Here is a 12,612-nt window from a genome sequence, read left to right as displayed (position 1 = left end):
AATGTCCTGCTGTGAGCAGCTGGCCTGTGGGCTGCTCCGCTAACCGCTGCCTTCCTCCTCCTCATCCTCATCCTCCTCCACTGCCTTCCTCCTCCTCCTCCTCTTTTTCCATTGCCTTCCTGCTCCTCCTCTTCTGCCTTCCTCCTCCTCCCCCTCCTCCTCCTCCTCTTCCACTGCCTTTCTCCACTGCCTTCCTCCTCCTCCTCCATCTCCTCTGCCTTCCTCTTCCTCCTCCACAGCCTTCCTCCAGTGCTTTCCTCCTCCTCCTCCTCCAGGCTGCTCTGCGGGGCCAGGAGGGAGCTGAGCCCAGCGGCCGTGCCCTCATTTATGGCCCTGGACGCCTCTGGGAGACACAACAAAAATAAAATAATAATAATAATAATAATAATAATAATAATAAAAATAAAAATAAAAAAAAAGGGGGGCCAGAAAAGTGGGCAGAAGAGGGGCAGAGAGCCCGGGGTGCCATTGATGGGACCACGACGGGGGGGCGTGGCTACACCCGGTGGGCGTGGCTACACATAATGGGCGTGGCCTCCCGGCCGCTCCCATTCACCCCCCAGCGCGCCGCCCCGCCCACCTCCCCGTTCCTCCCACCCCTTCCCCACGTGCCCCCGCCGTCACGTGGCGGCGGGCCGCGCCTGCGCGGTGCGGCGGGGCCGCGGCGCTCCACAAGATGTCGGCGCTGGGCGCGGTGGAGGCCGGGACCGGGGGCGAGACCGGGGCCGGGAGCGGCGGGGCCGCCCTGTTCCGCCCGCTGGGCGCCGAGGACGGCGAGCAGCGGCCGGCGGAGATCGAGTCTCTGTGCATGAAGTGCCACCGCAACGTGAGAGCACGGCGGGGGGCGGCGGTGGTGGTGTGGGGTGGGGGCGGCGGGTCCCGGAGCCAGCCCCGCGCCTCACCGTGCCCCGCCGCAGGGCGTGACGCGGCTGCTGCTGACGCGGGTGCCGTTCTTCAGGGAGCTGATCGTCAGCTCCTTCAGCTGCACCGCCTGCGGATGGGCCGACGCCGAGATCCAGCCCGCGGGCAGCATCCAGGAGCGGGGGGTGCGCTACACGCTGGCGGTGGGGTCCCGGCAGGTGAGCGGAGGGGTCCCAAACCCCCCCCCCCGGGGTGAGGGAGGTTTTTTGGGGGCTGTTGTGGTGATGGGGCTGTGCCCTGCAGGATATGAACAGGGAGGTGGTGAAGACTGACTGTGCCTCCGCGCGCATCCCCGAGCTGGACTTCGAGATCCCTGCCTTCTCGCAGAAAGGAGGTGGGTACGGGGCCTGCCCCCCCTGCGCTGCCCCCCTCAGGGCCAGCAGCACCGCCGGGGTGCGCTGAGCGCTGCCCCTGCGCCTCTGTTCTCTCCCCTTCAAGTTCTGACCACCATCGAAGGCATCATCGACAGAGCCGTCATGGGCCTGGAGCAGGACCAGCCTGTCCGCTGGGTAAGGTGCTGTGCCAGAGGAGTCTCTTCAGAGACTTGGTACACGCTTACTTTGTTGCTCCCCTACCTCCTGGCTCTCTGCCCTTCTAATCTGCAGTGTTACGGGCTCTGGTTTGTTCTGCTGACAGCGTTATCTTCAGCTCTGGGTTGCCCCCAGCATCGGTCTCAAACGTGTCTCCCTTTTCGCAGGCAACAGACAAAGAGGTGGCAAGTAAAATCGATGAGTTCATTGGTAAATTAAAACAGCTGAAAGAAGTACATTCCCCTTTCACGTTTGTAAGTATGTGCAGAAGGGCAGACCCGTTCTGGTGGAAGCGTGGGCTGGCTTCCTAAGGCTTCCTTTGGCTCTTCTGCTGTAGATCATAGACGACCCTTCAGGGAACAGCTTTGTGGAGAACCCCTACGCGCCACAGAAGGATGAAGCTCTCGTGGTCACTCATTACAAGAGGACTCCCCAGCAGGCTGCCATGCTGGGGATTGAGGTAACGTGGCTGTGGTGTGCTCCCTTTCTGCCCAGCAGTGCCTTCCACATCGCTGGTGGTCTGGTGGCAGCTTTCTGCATGCGTGTGGCCACGTGGCCTGGGCACACACTCAGGACTGATCTGTCCCTCGCTGTCTGTGAGACCTCAAATTGAAGAGCAGGTAGCAGTTAATGCTGTTTCTGGCCTCTCCTGTTGCAGGGAGAGGAGTTGGATGAGAAGCCAGCTGATTCTGTAGAGGATCTGAGGAACGAGGTGGGTGACTTTGCAATCTGATGGTGGCTGTGTCGAGGTGACTGTGGTGCGTGGGGCTGGCTGATGCTCCCCGACTGCCCTTTTCCTTCCTTTGATCTAGGTACTGCAGTTCAACACCAACTGCCCCGAGTGCAATGCCCCAGCTAACACAAACATGAAGCTGGTGCGTATCCTGTGGGTGACAGCCTGGGGTCAGGCTGGTGGCAGCTGCCGGGGGCTGTGCAAAGGCCAGGGTGAGGGTGGCTTTGTGTGCTGCCCTGGGCCTATTCTGCTGCATCCATAAGGCATGAATAAATGATAGCTAGCAGAGGGCACAGGCCGCTCTGAGATGGAATTGTTGAATTTTCCTTGACTGCCTGCTCCAGAAATCCCCCACTTCAAGGAGGTGATTATCATGGCCACAAACTGTGACTCCTGTGGGCACAGGACAAATGAGGTGAGCTGGTAAACCTCTGACCTGTTCTTTCTTCTTTTTGTGTGCTGGGGGGAGTTCTTGTATTCTTTCATGGCTGGATGTTTCTCAGACTCGCTGTCTGTGCTTCACACTGCTCAAAACACAGCAGTTTGGGCAAGCCAGGCAGGGAGGCTGGGCTCTCAGTCTGTTTCATGAGGTGCATTGCACTGGGTGTAGAACTGCCTTGGTTACGTGTGAGAGAGTTCTGTCTTGAAGAGCTGCATTTAGGGAGGGGGTCATCCAGCTCCAAACCTGCCCGGGTTCCCAAAGTGTATGGGGCTGTCCCTGTGTCTGCCTTTGCACTGCAAGCTTGGAAATACCAGAGCAGGCCCTCCGAGGGCATCGTGACCTGGCTTCCCTATAAATTGTGGCCTGACCAGTATAAAAGTTGGGGCCACTGACTGCTGGGTGTTGTAGGTGAAGTCTGGAGGAGCAATAGAACCCCAGGGCACCAGGATCACCCTTCGGATTACAGATCCTTCAGACATGACAAGAGACATCCTAAAGGTAAGGAGCCTTCGGCTACCTGCCCCCTCCCGCAGAGGGTGCCTGCTGGGCTGTCAGGACTCACGTGGGGTCCCTGTTACAGTCGGAGACGTGCAGCGTGGAGATTCCAGAGCTGGAGTTTGAGCTGGGAATGGGAGCACTGGGAGGGAAATTCACCACGTTGGAAGGGCTGCTGAAGGACATCAAAGATCTGGTGAGTAGGCCTGGGCTGCTGTCTAGCGGGGCTCTGCCAGAAGTGTTTGTATTCCTCTGCAGAGCAGGGCACTGCTCCTCTTGTGCTTCTTCCTCCCTTCCCAGCACGGCGTGTTGGTTGTGCTTGTGCTGAAGGGTCCTTCTCGCCACCCAGCAGAGCTCAGACCCCTCTGAATTAATTTTTGGCCTTTTGTGTGGTGAGGGCACTGTGGGACTGGGCTTCTCCTGCCCTGCATAAGTGCTGGGTCTGCTCTTCCAGGTGGAGAGAAACCCCTTCACCCTTGGTGACAGCTCTACTCCAAGCAAGAAAGAAAAGCTGCAGGAGTTTGTTGGCAGACTGCAGGAGGTAAGTGTCCTGAACTCAAACTGCGGAGTAGTTTTGGCTTTGTCCCTGCAGTGAATGGGGTGTGTGTAACTGAACTCCGTGCCGAGTGCCACAGAACCTCCTTGAGCTGTCCCACACTTGTGCTTCTGTGCCCTCACGTGTTTGTCAAGGAGCTGCTGCTAACTAAGGCAGATATTAAATGAGAAGATGTGTGCTGTGGGTCTGTTGGCACCACAAGTGCCTTAATATATTGGTGTACTCTCTTTCTGCAGATAATAGAGGGAAAGACCAAGGCTCACTTCATAATGGATGATCCAGCAGGCAACAGCTACCTTCAGGTACAGCCGTGTGCACTTAAACATCCTGACATGTTCTGAATGGCTTGGGAGGATTTTTTTTTTCCCCTTTTTGTTGGCTGTCAGGGTTTTTGGGGGGCTTGTGTAACGAGGGGGAGTACCCAAGGAAGGAAGGTACTTCCTAGGGAAGGAAGACTGCTGGTAAATTGGGGGGAGGGATGGTGGCAGTGGTGTCTGTGTTTGGGATTAGGGGCTGGGGATTTTGGAATTCTGGAATTTGGGTTTGTTGGGGGTCTGGTGGGCAACTGGTGTTTGGCACAGGGGCTGGGTTTGTTGGGTCTGGAGCTCCTCAGCCCCTGGCAGGAGGGGAGGGAGGCTCAGGAGGCTTCTCTCTGCCCCGCAGAACGTGTACGCCCCGGAGGAGGACCCGGAGCTGCAGGTGGAGCGCTACGAGCGCACCTTCGAGCAGAACGAGGAGCTGGGCATCAACGACATGCGCACCGAGGGCTACGAGGCGGCCGCCGACCGATAGCGGCGGGGCCCAGCCCCCCTCCCACAGCACCAGGACTCGCTGCTCACCGGGGCTGTGCCGGGAGCGCCACGCTGGGGTGGGTGGGGGGGGTGATTTTGGGGTCGATTCGGCTGTTTTTGGGGTTTGTTCTAATAAAGCACCTGCGGATAGCACCCTGCGCTCGGCTCCTCGTGGCGGGGCGGGAGGCCACGCCCCCTTCCAGAGTGACCACGCCCCCTTCCAGAGTGACCACGCCCCCTTCCAGAGTGACCACGCCCCCTTCCAGAGTGACCACGCCCACCCACCGACACATAACACAGTGATCACGCCCACTCCGCATAGACCACGCCCCCTTCCTAATACCCACGCCCACTCACCGATACTTAACACAAGCGGTGACCACGCCCACATATTCACTGACCACGCCCCCTCACCCGTTAGCCACGCCCCCTCCGCCGCGCCGTGTCCCTCGGCGGCCGCCGTCCTTCCTCCTTCCCCCCGGTTGCGGCCCGGCCATGGCGGCGCGGGGCCTGCCGAAGGCCCAGTACCTGCAGCGCTACCTCAGCGGCCCCCCCGCCGCTCAGCCCCGCCGCCGCCGCAGGAAGAAGCCGCCGGGCGCCGCCAGGACCGGGTGAGTGCGGGGCCGAGGCCTCCTCCCCCCCCCCAACGCCTCAGAACCGGGCCCGGTGCTTCCCCTCCCCCCCCCCATCCCTCACAGCCGGGCCCGGGCTCGGGCCCCGGCCGCTGACGGAGGCCCCGGGCCCGCCCGCAGGATGCGGATCGTGGATGACGACGTGAGCTGGAGCAGCCTGGCCGGCGGGGAGCAGCAGCAGCAGGACGAGGAGGAGGAGGAGGAGGGCGACCTGCCCGTGGTGAGCGCCCCGGGGGGGCACGGAGCCGTCAGGGGTGGGATTGCAGCGGGATTAGGGCTTTAATTCCGTAATTAGGGCTTTAATTCCTAATTCTGTAGGGAACAGAATTACCTGCACTGGGAGAGAGCTCCAGGAGTACCTGGTCCAGCCTCTGAGCGGACACAGCAAGCCCTCCCCTAGGCCATATCACCGAGCTCTGCACCTAAACGTCTTTTAAAGAGCCCCAGGGATGGTGGCGACCTCTCCCCTGGGCAGCCCATCCCAGTGCCTCGCAACCCTCTCAGCAGCCCTGCAGGAAGGCAGCTGATGCACTGCTTCTTACCCACAGTCACACCTGATTGCTTCTTTTGCAGAGTTTAAGCCCCTTTCTGTTTCTTTTTCCTCCTACAATTTGCATTGTTGACTCTAGCGTTTCATCCTTAGGTGGCAGAGTTCATCGATGAGCGTCCCAATGAAGTAAAGCTCATGGAGGAGTTCCGAACAAATGCGAAATGGAAGCTTTTAGGAGGTGAGGCAAAGCCTTCCTGGCACTTCTCCCTGAATGCTTTGCTGTTCTGAACAGTAAAATGGTGAGGTAGAAATATTGCTAGCTTGCAAAACAACTTTCAGTGCTAAAGAGATCACAGTGTGGAGAACCTTACTCTAGTAACTTACTGATGTTTTTTCTTTAGACCAGAACGAAGACTCGCAGAGTTCAGATATCTCAGTACCTGCCAAACCTACTGCAAGGTCTGTATTTCCAGCCACAAATTTTTCTCTTAGTTAATCTTTTTTTATTTGTATTGGTTGTTCTCTGTCTCATTCTGTAGTTTCAAAGTCTGCTGCAGTGTGAGAAGTAGCACACATGGGGATACTTCTTCCACTGCTGAATTCCCTCTGGATGGGGGAAAAAAGCTGTCAGCTGGCACGTTGTTCAGGTTTCTGCAAGATGTGCAAGCAGCCACCCTGCAATCCCTTGCTAACAGATAAATCTGGGTGGTGACTGGGTGCAGACCTGGAGCACAGTGAGGGTGGTGGCGTTGCAATGTGCCCCTCTTCTGAACACAGCTGGGGGATGTTCTGTGATCAGAGCCCAGGCTCAGGGACAGCCCAATGGGGCGTTTTGTCGTGAGGAGGTGATTGAAGGAGGGCACAAAATGGGCAAATGGGTTTTGTAGTTTGAGTGTTCCAAGGGTTCCTGTAGACCATAAAGTGATGCTAACAGAGGTTTGCTGTGATCTAAGTCATCTTGGAAGGTTTCTTGGATCTGTTTTCATAAGCCTGTGGCTGAGTTATGCAGGTTGCTGTTATTCTATCCTCCTGGTAGCTTTACAGGCTCCATTTTTGTTTCTGTTTCCAGTCTGGAGACAGCAAAGCAAAACAAACTAATTCTCATTTGAAACTTCCCTCCTCCTCCTAGGCAACAGCGCCACGACTCCCCAGACAACTCACCACCAAGGCAACTGCGGCACGACTCCCCCGATCTGTCCCCTCCCAGGCGAGAGAGAAACAATTCCCCCAGCCTCTTACCTCCCCGGCAGCAGCGCCACGACTCCCCGGATCTCTCTCCGCCGAGACGGAAACGCCACGACTCCCCAGATCTCTCCCCACCACGACAGAAACGCCACGACTCTCCGGATCTCTCTCCTCCGAGGCGGAAGCGCCACGACTCTCCAGACCCATCAGCTTCCAAGCGACAGCGCCACGACTCTCCAGATCTCTCTCCTCCCAGGCGACAGCGCCACGACTCCCCAGATCTTTCTCCACCAAGACGGAAGCGCCACGACTCTCCAGATTCATCACCTCCGAGGCGGAAACGCCACGACTCTCCAGATCTCTCTCCACCAAGGCGGAAACGCCACGACTCCCCAGATCTCTCCCCGCCAAGACGGAAGCGCCATGACTCCCCAGATGTCTCTCCAAAGAGAGTCAGTTCAGCAATGGGAAAAAAGGGCTGCAAAACAACGGAGAAGTCACAGTCGGGGGGGATGCCGCGTCAGAAGCGGCAGGCTACTCCAGATCTGTCCCCTCCACGGAGGAGGAGAGATGATTCTGACCCAGATTCGTCACCACGTCGGCAAAAGAGGTCTGGGTCACCCGCTCAGAAAAAGCCGAGTAGAACAAAAGGTGAGCCTGGAAGAGTTGTTGTTCTGTCTCTGCTGGTCGTTGCTGGCTGCCTGGTCTGTGGGGGTGTTTGCATGGTTCTAGGGGTGAGCAGTGTGGGATTAGCAGTCAGCAAGGAATGGTAGTGGGCAGTTTGCTGCCTCTGGTTAAACTAGTTCCTGTAATCCTACTAGTTATTAGCTTGAGCAGAGTTAACCTACAGGTTAGCTGGGTGAGGCTTAACTTGTCTGAAAGGAAAACTTAAACCTTGCCTCCAAGCAGTGCACGTTCAGAAGGAATAGAATTTAAAGGCTGATGCCACGTGTTTGTCTTTCCCTGCAGCTTGTCACCTCTCAAGGTATTGATTTTTTCAGTGAGTTACTTCGTGCATCACCACCTTCAGACGTTCTGTGGTTCTCATACGTGTCTGTGTTACAGGTGCTTCCCCAGACACGAGGAAGCCTAGGCACGTGCCCTCGCCTCAGAGGTGCTCGAGGCATGATTCTGAGTCCCCACCTCCCCGGAGGGCCGCCCGGAACGCCTCTGATGCAGACCTTTCCCCGCCACGGAAGGATCGCAGGTCAGGCCTAGTGATTCCCTTAAGCACAGTCCTCTGCAACAGAATCAAAGCACGTTTTCTGACTGATTTCTCTCTTCTGTGAAGGACTCTGCCCACTGGGAAGGATCAGCAGAGCTCGAGGAGTCCCACTGATCTCTCGCCGCATCACCACCGTGACTCTAAGGGATCTCCCAAGAAGGTGAGGGTTTTGTCTTTCCATCTGACCACTAGATGACTTCCTTCTGATAGAAAACTTGAAGTCCAATGGCTTACAGACTGCACCTCATCCGTGCAGCTGTGCTGGACTGTCAGCTCTCAATGAGATGAGGTGTGAGAGACATAAGGGGACTCTATCTCAGTGCACTGTTTTTTTTTGGAGGGCTGTGGCAGCTGCTCCCAGAGTGGCTTTGTAACCTGGCTGTCTTTTCTGGTATTTCTCTTGATTTTGGGCCATCCCCTCATTATGCCTCTGGGTTACTGGGCAGCTCTCAGCCAGCAGCAAGTGTGATTCTTGTTTGATCCCCAGGCAAACACGATGATGTCGGGTGTCAAAGCTGGCTTGGTGTCAGCTGATGTGCTGCGGAGGGAGCAGCAAGAGCTCAAGAAGCGTGAGAGAAGTAACAGGCGCCTGGAAGGTAGGGGTCTAAAGCCACCGGTGAGCAGCAGCTTGCTTTATTTTTCTCCGCTTTCTGCTGGTTCTTAATGCTGTGTCAGGCCCTGTCTTGAGTGCTGGTTGTTGGAGAGCAACCCTGTGGAGCAGAATCTAGACATGCTGATGGATTCCTGTGGGTAGGGCCAGTGGGCCTCTGAAAAAAAAAAACACAAAACACTTCAAATGGTGATTTCAAAGCAGTGCTAGTGAAATAGCTGGGGAGGTGAGAGGCTTTTACTCTGTCTGTCCCACTTCACGTCCTAATCGGAAGAAGTGAACTAGTGTTCAGAGAGCTCGTGGGGTGAGTGTGGCTATGTGGGGCAGCAGCTAATTTGCCTGTTACCAGCAGGTAAGCTCTTTCAGAGGCTAGAACACGTAAAAGGAGAATATGCAGAGATGAGTTCCGGTTAGTCACTGAATTGTCTAGAGACTGTGAAGTATTCCAAAATGAGTGACTTGGGGCATCTGTCACCTTCAGAGGAATCCCGGCACACTGAAACCGTCTTCCGAGACAAGTCAGGCCGCAAGAGGGACCTTGCCCAGGAACGACTTGAGCAGAAGCAGAAAGATGAAGCCAAGGCCGAGAGAGATGAACAATACGCCAGATGGGGCAAAGGGTAAGGGGCTTTCTGTGGTCGTTGGGTCTTGCATCACAGCTCCACTCCCTGCTTTTTTGTCTGGTTTTGGTACCACCAAAGGTACCGCTTATAGTGCTACCTCTCACAGGGTCAGGGGCTGAAGGTTAGTAATGTTTTGAGTTTGAGCCTGGGACCAGTGTACGACATACTCTGGCATGTCTTAGAGACCCCTTGAATTATCCCATCCATTGCTGCACGTGCTTTGGGAATGCTGCACACAGTGGAAGTTCAGGACTGTGGTCAGTGCTGCAAGTCACAGTAAAGGACTCTGTGGTTTCGGGATAAAGCTTTGTTTGTGTTCGTTTTCAGGCTAGCACAGGGGAGGCAACAGCAGCAGAATGTGGAAGATGCAATAAAGGAGATGCAGAAGCCACTGGCCCGTTACATTGATGATCAGGATCTGGATCGAATGCTGCGAGAACAAGAGAGAGAAGGAGACCCCATGGCTGACTTCATCAAAAAAAGGAAGGCCAAGGAGAACAAAGAAAAGAAAGGTATGGGTATTAAGCTACGCTGGTGTGGGTTTTAAGGCCCAAGGAGCATAGAAATGCAGCTGCTGTTTAATTAATAGCATAACATTGCTTCATGGCAGCTTAGTCCTTGTCTGGAGTTAGTGACACAGCAGTATTTGCTATTAGTGGCTTGTTACTAGTAACTGTTACTGCTATTTGTTAGCTTAGAGAGTGTATCCAGTGACTTATGCAGTCAGCATACTTCAGTTTGATTAAGGGAGTGCTGCAAGTTTCCACTGTGAGCTCCACAGAAGGCAGTAGAGGCAGTCTGTGCGTTAGGTCTGTGTATATATAGCTTTGAGGTTGATGTGATCACAGAATTGCACTGCAGGAGTAAATGGTTGTATTGTTCTTTCTGTCTCCAGAAAAACCTAGGTACAACGGGCCAGCACCTCCACTCAACAGATTCAACATATGGCCGGGGCATCGCTGGGATGGCGTGGACAGGTATATATGTGTTCCTGAGACACTGATGTCATAGATTAGCAGTAAAACTAAAATAGCTTTTACTTCAAAGAGCTTACAGGGGATGAGATTTAGCACATGCAACCTTTACATTGCTAACAGTTATGAATGGGTGCTAAGTACATCCTTGCCTGGGACAGAAAGGAGCAAGGCTCTAATCGGATCAGGTCCTTCAAGGCCTGTAGTGGCTCTGATGAGGCACCAGGGAACATCCTGTGCTGTGTGTTGGCACCATGCTGCATCTGTTGGCTGACAGCAACGTTTCAGATAGCTTCTGGAACGTGAACACGGGGCAGCAGGCAGAGAGAGCCCCCCTCAGCCTCAGGATGTAGTCGCTGAACTCTCATCAAAGGCACTAGCTGCTGTTAACTGCAGATCAAGGTGGGAACTCAGCTGGAGATGGCAAAGCAGAAGTAGTGAAAAACTTGTGATGTCTCTAAAAAAAAACGTTGTTGCTTTAGCAAAATCTCCTGTACTGCAGCCCACACTCTTGGTATCGCTTTGTAGGTCCAACGGATTTGAGCAGCAGCGTTTTGCCAGGATAGCCAACAAGAAGGCGGTTCAGGAGCTTGCGTACAAGTGGAGCGTTGAGGACATGTAGGCAGAAGAAACAACCACGCAGAACAGCACCTCTGGACTAGAGGTCCACCTCCTGCTGCCGGGGCCGTGAGTAGTGGCTCCGTCTGCCTGGACCAAGCGCTGCCCTCAGCGTGTCCCAGCGGGCTGTCCGCCAAGAGGCAAGGCTGCGTTTAGAGGAGCTGCTGAGAGGATTTCCAACCAGCCAGAGCGGACTGGTGCGGGGAGCTGCAGCGGCTGAGTGTGCTGGAGAGGTGCAGTGGCTGCTGCCTGCTGCTGCTCTCTGGCGCTCCCTCGTGAGGTGCTGCAGACACAGACTCCTGGCCCATGTATTTCTCATCTAATAAGCTGTAGAAACTATGCTAAATTGTTTTATGCCAAATGCTTTGCCCTCTGAAGGTGGTTTACAGATCTTCAGGTGTCTTAAATCTCAGGGTTTTTCATGGTGAAACTATGCTGAGAACCTGGTCGCTGGAGAGTTAACCTCATCCAGTAGGTCAGTCTGTTCCAGAGTTCTTCCAGAGAGCATCTGTGCCCTAAAACCCAGTACTGTGAGCTGATTTGCCTCTGGGCTCGTGTCAGATCTGCCCCCATGTCCTGGCTAGCGAGCCCAGAGGGCTTGTGTTCAGTTCTGTGCAGCTCTTGTGCCCTCTAGTTCATGGAGTCATTGGGCTTGCAGTGAAATTAGTAAAGCAGAGCTGCTCCTTGTCCTGCTGGAGTTGTGCCGGGCGGGTCGGTCTGCGGCAGGAAGCTGCTTGCTGTGTGTCTGTTGCTCTGGCTCTACCCTGGAAGAGGCAGAAGGAACAACACGCGATGTTATACTTGAAGGCAAAATCTTCAGGAGCTCCAGCAGCTCCTCGGGGGTCGATTTCTTGTGGAAATAAACATGCAGAGGCTGCTTAAACTCTTTCCCCTGACCATTATTTTCTTCGGAGTAGCTAATGGTCATGGATTAGCCCCCCCAGATGTCTCTCTGGACAGTGCTGCTTGGCACTTCCTTAACGCTGCTGCCTGGGGGCTCGCTCCGGCGCGGAACGTAACCCCTCTCTGGTGACCAGAGCTGTTGGGCTCGGAGCTGGAGGCCAGGCAGAGTGTTTCACTCAATCCCTGCTTGCGAGAAAGCACTTCTGGAAATAAATACAGTTGTTCTTGTTTACGTCCCAGAGAGCATGTATTAACTGCAGCCAGCAGTTTCCATGGAGATGCCTTGTCTTCAATAGTGATCAGGGGCCAGTCATCAGCATTGCTCTTTGCAGCGATTCGCGAGCAGTAGGAGGGCTGTGGGTGAGAAGATAATGACAAAGTTTTCTCTGGAGTGTGTGAGCCTTGAGACTGTCTTCCCTGTTTTTCATTCCCAGTTATGTTTCTAGCCATCCTGAAATCTGTATGTACACTTGTAAATAACAGCTTTCTGTTTTTTTTTTACTCGATTTTTGTGTGCTGTTTTTTTCCAAGGCAAGGGCGAGGCGGGTAAATAATTGTCAGCCTTCTGGTAAAAGGATTGCATGTAATTTCCTCTGCTGCCATCACAGCCCGTGGCTTGCTCGGCCAAACAAATCGTGCTTTGCTAACACCTTTTTCTGAGTCTGTTGGTAACTATCCAGCTGAAAGTGGGAACTTACTGGGCCGTAGCTGTGCTGACAGTCCTGCTGGTATTTATGGGGCAGTCGGAAAGCCTCGCTGCGTTCATTGGGCACAGGTACCCTCCATCCCTGCTTCCAAGCACATAAACCACAGCCTTCTATTCACAGCCAGCGACTGGGGTCGGGAGAGGAATGGAGAATGAGGCACCATCCTGTGGGAGTGAG

The 12,612-nt window shown here is 54.9% G+C and overlaps 2 protein-coding genes across 2 annotated transcripts; both read left to right on the top strand.

Annotated features, from left to right (window-relative positions):
* Positions 1-631: 631 nt before the first annotated feature.
* On the top strand, positions 632-4,539 carry ZPR1 (ZPR1 zinc finger). The gene is made up of 14 exons (XM_084301410.1): positions 632-826; positions 918-1,079; positions 1,165-1,255; positions 1,360-1,430; positions 1,619-1,705; positions 1,789-1,911; positions 2,110-2,163; positions 2,264-2,330; positions 2,529-2,599; positions 3,035-3,124; positions 3,207-3,317; positions 3,576-3,662; positions 3,914-3,979; positions 4,341-4,539. Exons 1-14 carry the CDS (start codon positions 677-679, stop codon positions 4,467-4,469), a joined length of 1,359 nt encoding a protein of 452 aa, XP_084157536.1. The 5' UTR covers positions 632-676; the 3' UTR covers positions 4,470-4,539.
* Positions 4,540-4,954: 415 nt separating this feature from the next.
* On the top strand, positions 4,955-12,227 carry BUD13 (BUD13 homolog). The gene is made up of 12 exons (XM_084301393.1): positions 4,955-5,079; positions 5,221-5,320; positions 5,744-5,828; positions 5,992-6,049; positions 6,720-7,426; positions 7,841-7,982; positions 8,067-8,160; positions 8,488-8,596; positions 9,092-9,230; positions 9,561-9,745; positions 10,129-10,210; positions 10,736-12,227. The coding sequence occupies exons 1-12, from the start codon at positions 4,964-4,966 to the stop codon at positions 10,827-10,829; spliced, it is 1,911 nt and encodes a 636-aa protein (XP_084157519.1). The 5' UTR covers positions 4,955-4,963; the 3' UTR covers positions 10,830-12,227.
* Positions 12,228-12,612: the final 385 nt, after the last annotated feature.

Source organism: Netta rufina (genome assembly GCF_964035555.1).
Source record: "Netta rufina genome assembly, chromosome: 25".
NCBI lineage: Eukaryota > Metazoa > Chordata > Aves > Anseriformes > Anatidae > Netta > Netta rufina.
This window is presented reverse-complemented; position numbering and strand designations above follow the sequence as displayed.